General features: G+C 45.8%; 1 protein-coding gene across 1 annotated transcript in view; it reads right to left on the minus strand.

The window, feature by feature from the left end:
• Positions 1 to 306: 306 nt before the first annotated feature.
• The window catches only part of DENND5A (DENN domain containing 5A), a 111551-nt gene continuing 92120 nt past the window's right edge, over positions 307 to 19737 (minus strand). The window contains exons 12-23 of the mRNA XM_055091372.1: positions 18136 to 18288; positions 14217 to 14301; positions 12573 to 12657; positions 11660 to 11788; positions 7891 to 8012; positions 6577 to 6722; positions 5879 to 5997; positions 5296 to 5477; positions 4601 to 4683; positions 3981 to 4104; positions 2834 to 3002; positions 307 to 1328 (exon numbers count right to left, since the gene is read on the minus strand). Of these exons, the coding sequence (XP_054947347.1) occupies positions 1145 to 1328; positions 2834 to 3002; positions 3981 to 4104; positions 4601 to 4683; positions 5296 to 5477; positions 5879 to 5997; positions 6577 to 6722; positions 7891 to 8012; positions 11660 to 11788; positions 12573 to 12657; positions 14217 to 14301; positions 18136 to 18288 (1581 nt within the window). The 3' untranslated portion in view covers positions 307 to 1144. The remainder of the gene's footprint in view (positions 1329 to 2833; positions 3003 to 3980; positions 4105 to 4600; positions 4684 to 5295; positions 5478 to 5878; positions 5998 to 6576; positions 6723 to 7890; positions 8013 to 11659; positions 11789 to 12572; positions 12658 to 14216; positions 14302 to 18135; positions 18289 to 19737) is intronic.

The raw sequence follows: 19737 nt of genomic DNA on the forward strand, positions 1-19737 counted from the left end.
ATATGGCCCATCCCGTCTCAGTCAAGTGACAACTTTTGCAACCTTGGCCAGGTCTTTTCCCCTCTCTGCCTCAGCCTCCTCCTCTGGGTAGTGGGAAATTAACCCTGGGATGCATCCCTCTCAAACAGCCAGGAAAGCTCCTGGTGCCGCAGTGGGTAGGACCCAGGACACACAAGCCCCTCTGGGCAGTCCTAGCCTGGGAGGCGACGCCACAGCCTGGTTCTCTCAGACAGACCCAACTGCACCCTCCACTACCCACTCCTCGCAACACCCCATGAAAGTCAGGGACCCACACAGTTCTGTTTCAGGTGTTTTATTAAGTGGGCCATACTGCAGCTGGTTTCTAAGTCGCAAAATAACATAAATTTAACAATGATAACATAGCCAGTTAGACTGTGACAGCTTTTTCTTTCCTTAAAAAAAAGAAAAAAGAAAAAGACTTAAAACACACAATGGAGGGTTAAATAAATAATACATAAAAGAAAGAAAAGGAAAACCTGTTAAAACGTGCTTATGTTTACTTCTGTGCAACTGCGTGCCAAGAGGAAACTGACTTTCTGCACCATGATACATCCTGGCATGTCTCCTTCCCAAATAATACTGACAAAAAAAAGAAAAGACATGGAGCTGACTCATCAGTGCTTGTAGAGGCACTACTAAAAATCCCTTTGATTGGAGCTTGGGGCTTCCTGCTCAGCACACCTATGTGTGGCCCGTGAAAGCCAAATATCCATAATAATGTTAATATAGAAAACATCAGTTTAAAAACAATGTGGAATGGCCTCATTAACGCGGCGGGGCCGAGGAAGCAGAACTGCCCCGCACGTGCCGCAGGCTCAGTCCAGGGAGGCCGCAGGCTCCAGCGCGTGGCCACGGCGAGGGAGGGCACCAGCTTCAAAAATAAGCGGCACCAACCTCGTCTCCCTCTCCCTATCACTCTTTCACATGAAAGTGTGTAAAAAGCAAATCAGCAAATAAACTCTAAAATAGATTATTTATTCCAAAAATCCTCTCCTTTTCTTTTTACAGTGAGTGTACATCTCCTCTCATCTCCTGCACAACTCGCGTAGGTCCCTTTGGGAAGAAGAGGGGCAGAGCTACAGGCGAGTCTCTGGGTCCTGCTGCTATAGCTGGTGCTGGGAAGTCAGATGTCGATGCCCTTGACCAGGGATGTCTCCAGCGTGATGTTGAACTCCTGCAGTGTCTGCAGAACGCGGATCAAGGAATTCACAAGTGTGTGGTCTTTGATCAGCGCCACATCCTCATACATGTGTGCGGTGATGGGGCAGTCAGCCAGCAGGGCAATCCAGTGGTGCAGGAGGTGATCTCTGGCAGGGAAAGATCAGTCCAGATGGGTCAGAAGGGAAAGGGAAGGGAGACGGTTAGCGAGAGCCCAAGGGGGAAACCTGCTCCATCACTCCCTGAACAAAGTCTGAAGCTGGAGAGGCAGATATCTCCCTGCAGCCCCCTTTCCCTCCCCTAAGAACACTTGGCGAAGATGTCTTACACGGCTTTAAAAGGCTCCCACTGTGGGCTACCGAGCCCTAGAGATGCCAACCCAACCTGACCCAAACAGGCCCTGTCATCTGCCACGAGGCCTGCTCCGCCTCCCCCTCTAGCCCCCCAGACAACCCCACCAACAAGACACCATGTCCTGTCAGCAGCACTTCCTCCATCTCAACAGCCAGTCTCTCCTAGATCATCGCTCCTCCCCACAGCGACCACCACCAGGAATAACACTGCAAGCTGACAACCACATAGCACTCAGCATGTGCCAGGCACCATTATAAGAGATTTAACCTTCATGACAACCCCATGATGTGAGGTAGGTGCTATCAGTGCTGTTATTATCCCCACTTTACAGATGAAGAAAGTGAGGTTGATGGAGGTTAAGCAGCTTGTCCAAGAGCACACAGCGAGTAAGTGGCTGATCTGCGATGTGAACCTGGTGAATCTGGTTCCTGAATCTGTTTTTAACCACTATGCCAACTCCCTCCCTTCCACGGCCTAAATAAAAACTGCCTTGTTTATCTGGGCTTCGTGCTCTCACCTGACCCACTGGAATAACCCCTAACAATCTTGCCCACGCATACCATCCATGATACCAAATTACTATCATTTCAGTCCCCTGATTAAAAATCAACTCTGTCCCAGCTCCTCATGGCCCCTATCCCTTAAAGTGTTTCCTTCCCACATTCCACCTGTTATTTCCTGACCCCATATGCTTTGCTTCCTTTAGGGCCTCTCTGTTAGTTCTGTCGGCTTCAAGCTCGCTCCTCACGTCTACCCTTCCGTTAAGGCTCACCTCAAATACCACCTACTCCCTGAGCCTCCTCTGATCCTTCTCCTCTACATTTTCAGCAAACTTTATGAATGCGTACTTTTTTGAACTCTCCCAAACTTCTGCCTTGTACTAAATAATCAGGACAGGTGAACTTCTAAATGGTAGAGACCGTATTTTATTCAGCTCTATTCCCACACCTTCCATGAAGCCCGACACATTCAAATGTTTGTTAAAGAAATGACTAGATATATACACTCTACTTCAAATTTTGTCAGGGGGACGGTTTTATTCCTTCGCATCAAAATGTGGCCCCTCCTCCCCAGTTACACACATGCTTTCATCCCCACCCCACCCCTCTCTCTCACACGCACACACACACACACATGCGTGGTACATGAAGAAAAGTAAGGGCCTCTACCAAGGCCTCCAAGGCCTCACCTGCCCAAGGGTACCTGGCCATTAGCCACTCCCCACCCCCGCACCACACTGGGCCTCCAGCACCACCTTCAGGGCTGGCTGGGTGCACACTGGGCCATGAGGCTGCAGTACCTGGCTCCCAAGCACACCAGCATCTGAAACTTGCCATCCTTGCCAATGTTCCGGGGATTATTGTTGATCGCAGTGACAAAACGGCAGAAGTTCCGGGCCCTCGTATGCCAGTTTTCCTCAGGAACAAGTTCATTCTGCTCCAGAGTCTCGTAATAGGTTTGTGCTTTTTCTGTGAAGAGGAGACAAGCTTGCCAGTGACAAAGGCTCTCAAAACCGACCTGTCCCTGACTGTCCTGTAGGCCGCTTGCCACAGGCCTGCCTCCGTGTCAACGCAAGTAACTTAGTGGGAATAACATGAGTGCTCTGAGGCCACTGGTCACACTTCAAAATGATCCTTATGAATGTCTGGAATTCTGCGGAGAAACAGAAATCTGCAACCTGCTGTGAAGCAGCCAAGTGCTTGCTTTTTGTTAGTTGTAGTCTGAGACTTCAATTCTAAAGGCATCCTAAAAATCACACATGACTGACCAACGTTCAATACTGCATCTTCAACTGAAAATGAGAGAGACTATGTATATTTAGTTTGAAAAATTTGAAAATTTGTGTTTCATTCACTTTGATAGTATGGTTTAACTGGCCATTTTGTCTTTATGTTTTATTTTGAAACCATTTACTTTATAAAATGCTCCATATGGATATTTATTTTCACTTTGAATAAATTAAAACAATCGGTACTTAAAAAGAAATAAAATAAAATATGATCCTTATGTTCCCTATCTCTATATTTTAAATTTCTTTATGTGGCCCTTGATATAAAGATGGTCCTTTCTCAACAAAACTCTTGAGGGAGAAGCTTCTTGCATCAAATTCTCCAAGGGAGTGTAACACAGGGCTTGGACTCCAATGCAACTGGTCTTTTGGACCTACGAGCAGGAAGTGTGAGGAGTCATGACTAAGCCTGTATTATATATGACAGATGCCTGGAAAGAATCTTTCCTGTCCAATTCTCAGGAGATGAGGGGCGAAGGGTGGGAGGGCTTCTGTTATTACCTCCAAGAAAAGCCAGGGCAAACAAACACATCTAACCTGAGAGCCACCTGATTTGGCTTCTGTAACTCAGACCCCAGTGGTCAGCACCCACATTATGCTGATGATTCCCCCATGTCTCTGCATGCTTTTCCCACCCTCACACCCTAGCCCAACTCACCCAAGAAATCCCAAATGAAGACATTTTTGAAGAGCCGCGGCGATTTAAATCCATGCTGGAAAGCCTGTTCCAGGGCCGAGACAAGGCCACATTCTCCACAAAGCAACAGCGTCAGACTACCTCGCTATATAAGGAAACAGGGGAGAGTGCCAGGCTTGCCTCAGCCAAGATGCCCTCCCAACACTGCATCCCCAGCCCACTGCCCACACCTGGAAGGGCAGCAAAAGACACGCAGGGACCTTGTCTAGTCTCCCCAGCACCTGGCAGGGCCTGACTTAGAGCATCTCTCAGTGAATAGCTGTTGAATGAACAGATGATGGTTCTGGGCCCCCAGCAGGGGACAAAGCCCATGTGGCCAATGTTCAGGGAGACCCAGACAATTTCAAAAGAGGACAGAAATACACTGTCCATTGGAGGCCCAGGGACTCTGCTGGGTTGTCAGTGAGTAAGGAAAACAGGGCAACCCTAGGCACAGGCCCCCAGAGAAGGAATCTGCTGAATCTCAAACTAACTGAGGCACACACTCTATGCACTGGGCTGTCCACAGCACATGGGCCTGGAACAAGATTATTCTCTCTTGCTCAATATAAGGCCCTGGGTTGGAGGGCAGGGAGGCTCACCTCTTTCTCAGGCTTATGGAAGTGCTTCACGATGCCATTGACTGCCTCACCGATGGACTCCTGGATCTGCCCAGTGTTCAGCTCTGGTAAAAATCAAGCAGATATCCAGTCTCAGGTTAACAGTACTTAGTTGACTGAGCAAAAGACTGAGGACACAGGAAGACCCACGGGAGAGGTAGGGCAGCTTGGACTCTGGGAAGAGTAGCTCTTGCCCAACTAACTTTGCTGAGCTAGCTCTTCCTAAAATCTTGGGACAAAAAGCAAAAGCTAGGATCTTAGAGTTCCGTCTCCAGGAGATGCTGGTCAAGTTTCTTCTCCACTTTGCCCTAGAACTTTTGGCAACCAAAAGAGTGCCAAGACTTGACAGTAAAGCCCAGGAACCAGGAAGGGGAAGGCCAGAAAGTAAACCCCTCTCCTCTATGGGGCACATACAAATAGCACAGAGGACCCAGGCCAGGATCCAGGAGCTCTCCCCTCTTCTTCCAGTCCTCTAACAAGAGTGCCAAACCCCTCCCAACTGATTCATGAGAGGAGGGTGACAAATGCCTGGGGCTGCTTTGTCTTTGTCGGCAGAGGTGGTTCCTGAGGCAGCTGCACAGGCTGCAGGGGATCCGGGCTCCCTTATCAGGACTTCCAGAAATCTGCCCATTCCCCAGGCAGGGCAACATGAGGGCCCAGCCCCATCTCCCACTTACTGGGCTTGCTGTTGGGTGAGATGGTAACGAGCCTCCGGATGACGCTGGGAGACTGCTGCAGGGGCGGGGTCCGGCACGGCCTCTCGTCCACCTCAGGCTGGCATGTGAGCAGGTCCCCGACTAGGACCCGCTCCAGGCTTCCGTCATCCATGCCCTTCCCCAACCACCGGCCACACGGGAACCTGAGGGTCAGGCAACAGCCTGTCAGAGCTGCCAGCTCCTCCAGCGTCCTTCCCCTTGCTGATCAGCAAAGGCCATCAAAAAGCCAATCCCTGAGGCTAGGCTCTGAAACCGGGCTGGGGATCCTCAAGGCCCTGCTCCTCATCCCACCATGCAGCATCAGGGAAGCCACCCGAGTGATGGGTGGCCTGGAACCTGTGCACAGCGATGTCACACACCTTCACTTGTAAAGCCCTCCTTCTGTTTCTTTTCAGGGCAGGAGGCAGAGCCAAACAGGAAGTTGCCTCAACCTATCACAACCTAAAAGGTCTCCTTGAGAACTCCACATACCCAAGCATCAAACACAGCCCCTGGTGGTACACCTAGCCCCTCTGTCTCAGGGCATAGCTGAGGGAACACTTACTTGTAGGTATGTCCGGTGATCTCATTCCTGACCATCACATACTCAACAAGCCATTTGGCATACAGCCCAGAGTTATCATGGCCTATCTGCACCGTAGTGAGCTTCCCCAAGTTCTGGTACTGTGAGAGAACAGCCAAACAGAGAAGATGGGGTAGGTCAAGAAAACAGAAGAAAAGCACCACACTCCTCAGAGGCACACATCTGACTGGCTCCCTGCAACCTGGCCCCCCAGTATCTGCAGGGGCAGAGCTCATGGCTCCACCTACTGCCAAAGCTGGCAGTACAGTACTACCTCATGAGGCACGATGCCGAGAAAGACAGAGACCACTACCTGGAGGAAGACTAGGGCCTGGGAGCAGAAGGCTCTGGAAATGGCAGAGCAGTCTGAGCTCTCTGTGAACATGTGGGCTCAGAAGCTGAAAGAACTCTTGGGGATTTCTCAATACACCACGGACAAGGAGGTATGCAAGTCCAGATGGGTGCCTTCCAGCCAGAAACCATTAGACAGGGCAGGTTCCCCCGTCCTCAGGTCAACCCTTGGCTCTGACCTCTGATCGTCTTGGGACAGGTCAGCTGTGCTGAAGCGTTAACACTGTATAGAGCAAGGCCTCTAAAACCCTGGAGAAAGCTTCCCAAAGTAGCTGTTGAAACTCAGATCCCCACAGAGCCTGGGGCTGTGGTCGCCAGATAACACGTACCTCGAAGGTCATCTCTAACACATTCCTGGGAATCTGCAGGATCTGTGTCTCACCCAGTTCTCCCGAGATGCAGATCCATGGGTTGGCGGTGAACATGGAGCCCCCCAGCTTCTTGCTTGGTACGATCAGGATGTGGTAAGGAATCACTGTTTAGGGGAAGCCACAAAGGCATTGGAGGGGATCAGGAATCCCTCCCATACCTGAGAGGGCCCTGACCTGCCCCAGGCGTGCTGGCATGATTGCGGTTCCTGGTACAGAGCCTGGAGCAGCAGGTCCTGAGGACCCAGTCTCTGGCCAGCTTAGAATATCAGCCAATCTTCCCCTCCATCTCACTCCTCCCAGGGTTATCACCCAAACATCCAAATCCAAGCCCATCTGCAAGCTCAGAGCTAAGTAAACCTGTTCCTTAAACAATATCACCAACTTAACACTGCAATGAATTGCTTTTCAGAGCACTTTGCTATCTATCATCTCAAGGACTCTAATAACAATCTCCAGAGAGGCCAGGCAGGTATCACAATGCCTTTTCTGAGGAACTGAGAGGGAAATAGTTTCCCCCAGGTCTCCTATATTCCAGTCCAGTGCTGCTTCCACTGAAGCCTACAACCCTTTTCTCTGAGAGGGAGGATGGGTGTGATATAGAATAAGAGTCCACACTGCTGAGCTGCTGAGTCACTGGCCAAACAACTAGTCATGGGGCAAATTCAGACCACCCCCCACCAAACAAAGCATCCTAGCACCAAACAAAGTTGAGGCTCCAAGGGCCTTCCTTAGACCATTTTAAACCCTCTTCCTCACTCTGCAAATAGGGAGACTGAGCCCCACTGCAGGAGTAGACACTGCTCACAGATCCATAAAGAGTTAGGGCAGGACAGGGCCTGGACCCAAACCTCCCACGGCCATCTGGAGTTCTTTCTGCTACTTCAGGAAGAGTTGTTGTTCCCTGGGGGCTAGTCTGAAACTTTCTGTGATGCTGAATGACTCTCTCAGCCCAAAACAAAAGGGAGATTTCTTTACAGGTGTGCAGGGAGGGCAGTGAACTTCACCCCCCCCCACCCCACTCCACCTTAGGCCCCCAGCGCCCAGGACCACAGTGACAACACAATGGCCAAAAGCGCTGAGCTCCCTAGTTCAGAACAAGAGTAAGAAGCTTGAGAGAAAATACAACCTCCAAGGAGGGCAAGTACACCTCTCTCCCCACAGAAGAAAGCACAAGTGATAATCTCTCTTTAAAAAGGGGACAGTAAGTTAGCCTCAGACAGGCTCATGAAGACTGGCATTGGGAAGGCTAGTGGGGAGCACAGGGCTACTCACGGATAGTTGTGAAGACATTGGTGAAGCAAAAGTAATCGACCGCATTGAAAGAGAGGAGGTGATAGAGGAACTGCTCCTTCTCATCGTCACAGCGCAGGAAGGCATAGCGCTTGTACAACTTTCTGTCGGAGAAGAGGCAATACATCAGTCTCCTGGACAAAAGGAGGGGTAAGAGGCTAGACTTATTCAGTTCTGGAAGGACACAGCTAAGGGAAGAATGTGAGTCAAGCCTCAAGCTCTTTAGGGCCACCGAAAAAAGGAACAAAGCCAGCTACTCCAACTGAGGGCTAGAGGGAAAGTGGCTTTAGCTACAGCAGGAACAATGAAAACCAAACTCCACTGTGTCCAAGAGTTGACGTTACTATAATGTAAAGTGTCAGACATCATGGGATCTTCTTTCCTAACCTGAGGGCTTCTATAGGGCATCACCCCAGTGTATGGTGTAGGAGTAGCAACAGCAGGAGGTCTGTGGTCACCATTCCTTACCAGGGCTAGTCTCTGACCCTCAGCAGACCTGAGACCCACAAGTCAGAACACTGCTCTGAACGTGAATGTAAGCTGAGGACAGCTTCAGAGGCAAGGAATGGAATGATCCAGGTCACAGGCAAGGGAGAGCTGTGCAGACGATGTCCTTCCCCTCTTTTCAAATTTCCTCCCATCCCCACCCCTCATCCACTGCTCACTCATCAAAGGCCAACCCCTCTGCCTGACACTGCAGGCCTTCTGGGCCTGCACAGCAATGGTACCTTCCCCAAGTAGCGGGGATACAGGGAGCCAAATGCACAGGCCCCCAGCACAAGAAACACACAGAGAACAAAGGAAGGTCCCTGTCCTGCCTGCCCAGGCTGCAGTCACCATGCCAGAGAGGTATGGGATTCAGTAGACCTGTGAGGTTCTACCTAGACAGTTTATAAGGTAGTTTCCACAGAAAATTCACCAACCAAAACCTACTCTGTGCAGGTGCTGGAGAGGGAAGCACCTATCCTCACATACAGTCTAGATGAATAAATCTGATAAAGGCCACAGTATAAGACATAATGAGTTGCCAAATGAAAGGCACTCTCTGGGAATTTAAAGACCCAGAAGTTTCAATGGTCCTAGAACAGGAGGGCCTGAAGGACAGCACAAATTTAGACAGGGGTTGTAGAAGGAGAAGGACAGGGTATAAAAGCCAGTTTGGCTGGAGTTGAGGGCTCAGAGAAGTGATCAGTTAGCAATGAGACTGAAAAGTCTGGCTAGGGTAAAATGAAGGCAGGCCCTAAATATTCAGGCTAAAGAGTTTGTAATCTGCCCTACAAGTAATAGGTTTCTTAGAAGTAAAGGGAAAGCCATAACCAACTTCAAGAAATTTGAATTTAGTATAGCTGAAGGGTGAAAGGGGCATGAGGATGAAACCTAGGGAGTGGCAGTAAATAAGGAGACAGATGGAACAGCGGCTAAGGACCTGAAATGTGTATGTGGGAGGTAAAGCTAAGCAAGGAGTCACACGAACTCCAAAATGTGAACAAAGGTAGGGAGAAGGAGTATTGGGAGAGGTACATGGTTCATGCCTCCAATGAAAGCAAATTTTAATAAGTGGAAAACAAATGGATAATGATAATACAGACCACCAGTGGTTAAAAAAAAAAAAAAAAAGGAATGAACAAATACTGTAACAAATGCTATGGGTGCCTGGAGGAAGAATGGACTAAGTCTCTGGGGAGTCTAGGCAAACTCTGACAAAGAAGACTTCTGACTAGGCCCTGAAAGGGCTGAACACATCCTGAGAAGTGTGAGGGGTCTGATGTGGCTGGAGCTTTAAGCAAACTTAGGAGAAAGATGAAAGAGGGTAGGATGGAGTAGTAGGTAGGTTTTGATTAAGTGCACCTTTCTCTCTCCCTATATCCCACCCAAAATGCAATCTGTGGCAGCAAAACTCTCATTTTCTACTCACTGGAGTAAATTCTGAGCTTTTGTCCTCTAACAAGGATACAGATTAAAGAAACCAAAATTAGTCTCCTCACCAAAGTCTGTGCCCTGTTTTCTCCTGCCTAGGCCCTTAAGTTCACAGGACCTAGACCTATCCACTGCCCTAGACCTTCATAAAGTTCCCGGGCTTGACTCCCTCTCGGCTACCTCTCTGCCATGTCCTCCTGCCAACTTGCAGCATCTCCTGACAGACGATGCCCACACCAGCCCACAGGAATCACTCCTGCCCTGTCAGACCCTAGTGCCCACACAGCCACAGATTTTCCCAGGACACACAACTGTCCTCTAGAATCTGGTATGCAAACAATTCCCTTCCAAACTCCAGACTTAAATGTTCACTTGTTCTCTTTTAGTTGTCCTTCCAATCTTTAAATTTTATTCCTAAACCTTTTCGTTACTAAAGGGAATCAAATGTAAGCACTTTAAGAATTGCTATTTTGTAACCTCTCAAAGTGAGCTCTCTAACCTATCAAGATTTTGAAACCGGTTTCTTGCTGTGGTTTAAACACACAATAAAGTCTAAAAAATTACATTTTCACTTTAAATAAAAACAGATTCTTCAGGTTTAATCAATTCACTTACACAAAATTTCCCCAAGGTCCACTTCTCTGCTTTATCATCCACAGGGAAGTCACATAATAAAGGATACCATGAAAAGATGCCCAAGGAAATGCCAAAAAGGAAAATGCCCAATAGGCTTGCCAATGAAGAAAGAACCAAACATATTATATATAGGAAAAGACAGAGAGGCGGTAACTGAGAGGCAGAGAAGGGAGACAGCCTTCCTCCCCACTCCTGCTCTAGTAACTAGGGTTCGGAACGAATGCAAAGGATATAAAATCAAGAGAAGGGAACTGTAGATTTAGTGGCTCCTAGGAGTGAGGAAGAGCAAGGACCTGGTTACTTTGGGCTGGCCTAGGCTCAGGAGAGAACAAAAGAGATAGGGTATATCTTAGAAGTTTCTTTTTATTTCTCCAATCCTTTCCCCCTCAAGACAGGAAAGAGACCAAGAAAATGCCCTATGCCCAACAGGTATACAGGTCACTTGAGTGCCACAAGGAGAGGAGGACCCCCCAAACTCTGAGGTATCCAATGAGGATTCCATCCTTCTCACTACTTCTGTAAGAAAGCTATTTGGGGTGGGGGGGGATACAGATCAAGAAGGTAGGGAGAACAGATATAACAGAATTATTCTTCTACAGATAAAGAAGAAGAAGAAATGCTACATCACCAAAAACTTCAGGAAGAATATACCACCAAAACAAGAAAAGTCCTCCCATCTTCTTTACGGGAACTGATCCGAGGCAGAGCACAACAAGAGCCCATTGGTTGACCAATGGTTGAAAGAGCCTGGATAAACCATAGTAGGTCCCAGAAGAGAAACCAACAGCCAGAAGGGAGGACCACTGCTTCCTGGAGTGGTTGTGGCTAGAGGCCCGAAGAATCCAGGCCTTTAGAACTAAGTTAGAAAAAAAAAAAGAACTAAGTTAGAGAGCATGCAGTCAACTGATTATGTCTCAATGTTCCTACTAAAACAAGTGTGCTGTGTTGAGCAGTGCCAAAAGAGTTAATCCATCTACAGGAAAATATAAAAAATATTGCAGTGTAAGTGTACAACAGTGTTCTACACAGAAAGGAAAAAAGAAAAAAAGAAGAAATGCTGCAAAACCTTCATATGCAATTTGAGTTTAGCTGAATTCAGCAGTAATGATATACCGAATACCCTTCCTTTCCCACGGGGGTTTCCAATCCCTCCCGCCATTCCCAGGAGCTGGTTATACTCCAGGTGGAGTGGCCTTACTTGGTGAGCTCATGGTCTGAGAGAAGCTGCTTCAGGTGTCTGGAAAGTAACTTTTTTTCCATGGACAGTCGCACCCATGCTCTGGCTTTTCCCACATCAGTCTTGATTTCCCCAATGTTCTGGATGTGCCTGAAGGGGGAATGGGAAAACGGGAGTGGAGGGTAGGGTGGGAGATGAACTCACTATCAATACCTCCCCTGTAACACCAAGGGAAGCCTGGCCAGGAAGCCCTACTGCATCCTGAGAGAGTCCATCTCTCTTGTTCTCTACATCCTGAGCTTCCATGTAACTTTGTCAGATAGGCTCAGCATAATTTGGGGGGCTGGGGAGGAAGCCAGTACAGCTCTTAAAAAGCAAGGCTAACCCCAGAGGTCTCAGGCCTTGAAATACTCTGGTGTAATTCTCCAAAAATGTCAGGAAACACAACTGCTTGTACAGCTCTACAAACGCATCATGAAGCACAGGACCAATGAGGAGGGATTCCTGGTTAAATGAGACACTGTAGAAGCCCAGGTCACTGAGACCCTGCTATTTAAAGTGGACACCTCAGACTTCCCTGGTGGTGCAGTGGTTAAGAATCCACCTGCCAATGCAGGGGACACGGGTTCGAGCCCTGGTCCGGGAAGGTCCCACATGCTGTGGAGCAACTAAGCCCGTGCGCCACAACTACTCAGTCTGCGTGCCACAACTATGGAAGCCCATGCACCTAGAGCCCGTGCTCTGCAACAAGAGAAGCTACCACAATGAGAAGCCCGCACACCGAAACGAAGAGTAGCCCCCACTCGCCACAACTAGAGAAAGCCCGCGCACAGCAACGAAGACCCAATGCAGCCAAAAATAAATAAAGTGGACACCTAAGCAGCAACTGAAAAACAGGATTTTAGTGGCTTATTACAAATGAGCCCAGACTGACCTCATATCCTGAATGAGGGAGATTCTCAGGGGAGGCATGACTGAGCTGGCATCAGACTTCCTCCGTTCTGAATCAAGAAATATTCCTAGAACAAAAAGTTGGTTAAGTCCAAAGAGATCTGTATACCCAAATAGCTGACTACCCTTCTTATCTCAAATCACAAATATCTACAGAAAACAGCTGGGGTTACTTTGGTAACACTTTGATCAATCATTTCATGAATATTAAGTACCTACTCGGTATCAAATTTTATACTTTTATGCATATTATCTCACTTAATTCTCTATAACAACTTATAAGATAGCCATGGACAGTATCGCAGAGGAGGAAACTGAAATTCAGAGAGGTTAGCTGCTTTGCCCCAGTCATCAAGTGGCAAAGTCAGGACTGGAAGGAACACAGATCCTCTGGCTCCTAATCCAGTGTGCTCTCATCATAATCCATGGAAGCAGTGCTTCCACTAGGAGCTACTACTCATGTCCTGCTCTTGCCTCAAAATGGACTACAAAAGAGCCAAGGGAATATGTAAAGAACATGATCCAGAATGCTTAGGACCTCTAGATACAATACCTTTATATCCTCATGTCTGGCCCAACATTTAAAATTAGTATCTTCATCATTCAGCTGTTGATAATTTTTGGCTACAGTTTATCCCTTGGCAATAAATTCTACAGCTTTCCTGAGAAGACTCTGCTCTCATACTCAGAAAGTGGACAAAAAACTCCTTATGAGGCTACTTAGGGAGCTTTTGTACCTGGTTTTTTGCCCACTGTTCTCCCCATGTTCAGTGCTAGCTGAGATCAACTAATTCAAGGGCAAAGACAACACTGAGTATATGCCTACCTTTCACCCCCACTTAAACTTATCTTTACCATTAGGACAAGAACATCTAAGAAAGTTAAACAAACTCCCTGGCAGAGAGAGGAGACTGAAGGATGGTATGAAGGGGAGATGCTGCCAAGAAGAAAAGGAAGGAGGGAGACTGTCCTGGAAGGGACACTGCAGGATGTTATAAAGAACAGTAGACCAGGAGACAAGAGGCCTGGCTCCTGATCTGGCCTCTTCTATCAATTCACTGTGTGATCTTGAGTAAATTAAATTCCTCTCTGGATCCCAGTTTCCTCCTCTTGTAAAACAAGGGGGCTGGACTAGATGATTTCTGGGGTCCCTGCCAACTCTGATATTTTTATTAAATAGAAACAGAAAGCAAGTGGAAGGGATCATGCACACCAGGCCTTGACTTTGAGAAGTTCCAAGGCAGGACACTGACAAACAGGCTCTCTTAACTGATAGGCTAGATCATCTCAATGCTCATCTCAGAGAAATAAAACAAAAGACTCTGAAAACACTCTAAACACAGGACATCAGTATCAATCCAAATTCATTTAAAACCCAAATTTATTCTAAGACTGGCCTCTTGATGATATATAAATCTTCTATCTCACTGATCAAGTGTATAGAAACACATAATAAAAGCAAACCCCATGGTTTTGGCATGCTCTGTGGTTCAGAGAGCCCTGTGGCTTAAACATTACAGAGTAAAGACTTCATTGACCTGGAACAGTCTGCTACAGATGATCACTTCAGTGGGGGATGGCAAAGTGAGTGGAGGGAGTTTGTCCAATGGTGCAGAGACCACCTTACCTGAGGTACTGAGGCTTCCTGATGTGAGTTTTCTCTGCCGGTTTTCCTGATAATGTAACAGGTGGGACCACAAGGCTGATTTCCCCTGGAACCAATGCAAGGGAGAAATATCTATCAGTTTAGATTTCTAAGGGCAAGGCACCTAGTGAGCAGATTCAGAGATAATTTGAACATACAGATATGCGCTTTTGCTAAAAAGTATCTGTCCTATTTGTTATCTCGATGTACACCCAGATGCAAAGTATACAAATATATATCCCCTTACTAAAATCCAGGAGAAATATAAAGAAGAATGGAAGGGAACAGAAAAAGAAATGATCCCCCACTGGGAATAGGAAGGACGTGGCCAAAAAAGAGCCTGGGAATGGACCAGTGGATAAGAAAGAAAAAAGCAAATAACCTATCAATCTCTAAATGGTCTGTTGGTTGAAGGTCAGTTTGGGTAATGCATGATGGCTTTTGCACAGAGGAATGTATACCGAGCCTACAAGATTCTGTGACAGCTCCCAAATTTCCTAAAATATTTAAAGGCATTCCTGCCCTTAGTGCAGCCTAGGGAGGGTAAGTCATCACAAGGATGGGGATTTACTGTGGAAGGTACTTTGAAGAAGCCTGCAGGAAAGGAGGCTGGTACTTAACTGCAAGTCTGAGATATACTATAGTCGACACAGGAGAACCTTGGCATTTGAAAATATAAAAGCTGCAGTTTAAACTGCTGGAGACACGCAGTGACTTGTCATTCTACCAAGGCACAAATCTGAACAGCATTCTCAAGCCTGACATAAGGAAGCAATTTGCCTACATAGTGAATAAGCCTAGGTGGTCACCCAGCAACTGCTTTGTCTCTTTCTAGTCATCTTTCCGTACACAGTGACCCTTGTTATGGGATTAAAAACTTTATTTCAGATTCATGGTAAATGTTCCTATATAGTTGATATAATATAAATGTAGTATAAGTTTAATAGCAGGATTTACTATGATCATTTTATAAGTCACTTAGTTTCTGTATTTCATAAAAGTAAGAGTAATAATAAGGACAGAAGCTACCATGTCTTGAATTTTTCTATGAACTAAGCACTATGTTAAATGTTTAAAATACAATACTCTATTTAATGCTTTCAACAGTCCTAAAAGGTAGGTACCTCTATCCTCATTTTCTTTAGAAAAGAGCAAATTGAGGATCAGAAAGACTAAGTAACCTGTAAAAGATCACACAGCTAGGAAGTAGAGTGTTGCGCAAGCTTAAGTATATCTAATATTAGAACCATTGCTGTTAATAATGATGCTATACGGCTGCTTCTGGAAGAGAGCATTTAACTTCTGAAGTTATATTTTCTAAAGAAAATTTTATTCTCTGGAATGAATGTGAGGATTTAAGGTCTCAAGATTTTCCCCCTGAGAATATTGAGGATCTGTTTTATTTTTAACCTCCAACTTGATCTGTTTTAGGGGGAAAAAAAACAAGCATTTGAATGGAAAAAAACCCCTCATCTATAGATCAGCAAGCTGTTGACATAAACTTGCTGTATGTTTGGCTTTCCTACAAGATTTAACCAACTTAAAACCCAACGACCTCAATGGCAGTTTTTTAAAAATCACACAAGTTAAAACTAGACAAGACCATTTTTTTAAATTCACTGAATTACCAAACGTTTGAGAAAACAGCTGTTCAACAACATCAATGAGACTACTCCTAAACTATTACTAACTGGTATATTAATACAATGTATGTAGAAGAAAATACAAGACCTTTAAATATTCATGCTCTTTGATTTAGTAATACAACTTCTAGAAACCCATTCATCCATCCATTTACTGAAACCATAGCATAGCCCCCTAAAAAGGCAGAGACAGCCTTTTTCATCACTGTATCCCCAAAATCTGGGCAGACGAGGAAGGCAGCCTCCCTTAACAGAACTGTCTGGAAGTAAATCACAGCTGGTCACCAGAGAGTCCTCACATGCAATGATACCAAAGAGCCAAAGGCAAGAGCAACACCAGGCCACTGTGCCAGAAGGACGCCCGGGTGCTCAGTGATTGCACTGGTGAGGAGGGAGAGCCAGGGCAAGACTGAGAGAGCAGCAGCTGGGCTGAAGCCTAGTGACAGGGCACTGGGGGTTTTCTAGTTCAAGAGACATGGATTATTCTTTTCCTTTTTTGCAAAGGGGCTGATTGGGATTGCAAGATTCAATACAGTCCAACTACCCATTTGGGAATGTGGCCACACAATACATAGCACCAGATTCTCCAAGAATGTCACATGCATGAAAGATGAGAAACAACCCCTTTTCATTTACCAGTCCCCAAATGGCAGCAGTTACAAAAACAGTATGAAAAAACCAAACCTCACCTTTAATTGTCAGAAAATATACTAAAGGAGAAAGTCCATGTCCTCGGAAAATGTCACCGAAAGCCAAAGAGAATGGTGAGGATAACAGAGGTTTTTATGAGGACTTGTGGCAGGCAGCCCTGCAAGCAGCTAATAACAAAACCTAGGAGGCCAGCAGCAAAAACTGCGGTTTGGGTTCTCTCTACTTTCTAAGCAGATACTATGGGTAGTTGCTCAGTAACGTGCCCCCAGATGGGGGTGACAAGATCACCCTCTGAGAGTGAATTTGATCGCAATCGGGTACACGATGGAAGAGACCAGGGAGCCAGGTTATAATCCCTGGACTGCAACATAACTGAAGAATTTCTCAGCAGCAGAAAAGCAGTCTAAACACAGGCTAACAAAATGGAGGCCTAAGGAGAACATGCTGTAGGAACCCCACAAAGATAGTCAGGGATTTCAATCCCCAACTGAACAATCCCTACCAGCAGGCACAGACCCTCACTTCCTTCTGTGACACTGTCAGTGGTTCACTTTTAGAGCTCCAAAAGCAGGACTAAGAACAAAATGGAACCTCAATTGAAAAGTCCCCACTATTCTCTACTGATTTCTCACCAGTAAGTAGCCTCTGTCTATCCAAACTGAGAGGGGGATCAAATGGGCTCCAAAAGAAATTCCTCAAGCTATGGGAATTCTTTAAGGATACAGCTGCAAAGCCTCAGGGTTTAAAACACCTGTGATGATATGGTATTATCATTATATCATATATATACAGCTGTACATGGGCATATGTGTACAGAAAAATGTTTTGAAGGACAGATGAGGTAGATTGTCTCTATGCTCATGAGAATGAAAACTCCAGGAGGGCAGAGATCTTGGTCTGCTTTGTTCACTGAGGTATCTCAAGTACCTACAACAGTGCCTGGCACACTGCAGGCCCTAAATAAAAAATTGCTGGATACTTACATATATTTCCTAATTTTTCCATAATAAAACTGCTTTTGAAAACTTTTCAAATTTAATAATGCATGAAAGTGTAAGCTGTCCATCTCGCCTAGTTATTCAAAGTACAGTATTTTGAAATAAGGAGATTCTCTTGGTATTAAGCAGTAAAAATCAAACTTACTCAACTTTTTTGGTATTCTCTCAAATCTTTAGAAGGTTAAGCTATCTGCATATAAAAGAAATGTTAATGACAGACCTTTTCCCACTGGGAATGTACAAATAGTGAAGGACCCTTAAAATACAATTGGTACTTCCTGAGCTCCAAGTTCTCTCTCTTTTGTGTTCCATCTCCAGACTAGGACCAGCTACCAAACAGGATTTATCAGTTTGGCCTTCAGCTCTGTTTGCAGGAAAAAAGATGCCACTTTTAAAATGTCTGACAAATACACAGATTTATAAAGCTTATTATTAAAGAAGATAGCTTGGGTCACATTTATTTACTTATTTGTTGAACTATTTCAAGTCTCACTCCAAAAGCACCATGCACCATTCTTCAAAGCCAGCCAGCTGGAAAAGTGTGGGAAAGCTAGTAAGCAAAAACAGGAAGACAGTCTGCTCAACAGGGAGAGGCCAGACATTCATTACCTGTTTCACTTGTAGCCCATGACTCCAAATCCTTTCCAGGAGGTCACAAAGGCTGGCAATCAAGGTGTTCTCTTCCACCCCTGTGATGTTCACCTCCCCGTGCCCTAGCTCCACAGCCTCTCGGCCCATCTTCTCCACCAGCATCCTCTTGGTCTATAAGAAATCAGTCGGTAAGATTAGACACCCACAGTTAGCCGTATCACATTCAACTAGAGAGGGTTGTGGCCAACTGCCCGGCATATCTGCTGGGCTGGGAGTAAGACCCACAGAAAAAGAGTGTATTTATTCTCCACCACTGAGGTCAGGTTATAGTAGAGGGCCTTCTTCAAAGAAGATAAAAACACAGAAATCACTATTCAATCCCTGGGCAAGTGATTTCATCACTCTGGATTCAGTTTTTACATTTATGAGATGAAAAGAGGTGAATAAAACCCTTTGGTCATGCTTATCTCTGACATTCTCTGACTGCTTAACTGAGCCTATTAAACAAACCTTTCAGCACTTAATTCTAGAAATATATCTAAAGTATCCATCAAGTAGATGAAAAGTTGAGGAGGAATAATTTACTTTTAGGTAAATTTTTCACGTGATCATTGTAAAACAAAAAAACACACTGAATAATGATAATTGCAGCTTTGTGCCAGGCACTGTACTAAGTATTACATTATCTCATTTAAGCCTAATAACTCTATGAGAAGTATTATTATTTTTCACAATTTACTGATAAGGAAATTGAGGTCAGAGAACTTAAGTAACTTGCCCAAATTCACACAGCAAAGAAGCAGCAGATCTGGTCTTTGAACCTAAAGCTGCCTGAATATTGAATACAAGTTCTTAAGGAAGATTTAATCATGTTATAAATTTGTGACATATAAAAATCCAGGGGGATGGGCTTCCCTGGTGGCGCAGTGGTTGAGAGTCCGCCTGCCGATGCAGGGGACGCGGGTTCGTGCCCCGGTGCGCAGTGGTTAAGAATCCGCCTGCCAATGCAGGGGACACGGGTTCGAGCCCTGGTCCGGGAAGATCCCACATGTCACGGAACAAATAAGCCCGTGGACCACAACTACTGAACCTGCGCTCTAGAGCCCACAAGCCACAACTACTGAGACCACGTGACACAACTACCGAAGCCTGTGTGCCTAGAGCCCGTGCTCCGCAACAAGAGAAGCCACCACAATGAGAAGCCTGCACACCGCGACGATGAGTAGCTCCCACTCGCCGCAACCAGAGAAAGCCCGCACGCAGCAATGAAAACCCAACACAGCCAAAAATAAAAATCAATAAAATAAATTTATATATATAAAAAAAAGAATCTAAAGAGCAAGGAAAAATATCACCCCATACCCTACCCTGCAGAAGCAACAACTCTTAACACTTTGGCATATTTCTTTCCAGTGTTACTATTTTTAATTTTTTGTTGTGAAATATATCTCATATACAGACACATATATGTGTGTATGTGAGTGTATACTATTAGACTATCATAACCATCAACCAGATTAAGAAAAAAAATATTGCCCATCTATACCTTTGAAGAATCCCATGTGTCTTCTCCAATCACCTTTCCCACTCTAGAAGTGATCACTGTTCTGACTTACACAG

The sequence above is a fragment of the Physeter macrocephalus genome, chromosome 16 (genome assembly GCF_002837175.3).
Source record: "Physeter macrocephalus isolate SW-GA chromosome 16, ASM283717v5, whole genome shotgun sequence".
In the NCBI taxonomy this organism is placed as follows: domain Eukaryota; kingdom Metazoa; phylum Chordata; class Mammalia; order Artiodactyla; family Physeteridae; genus Physeter; species Physeter macrocephalus.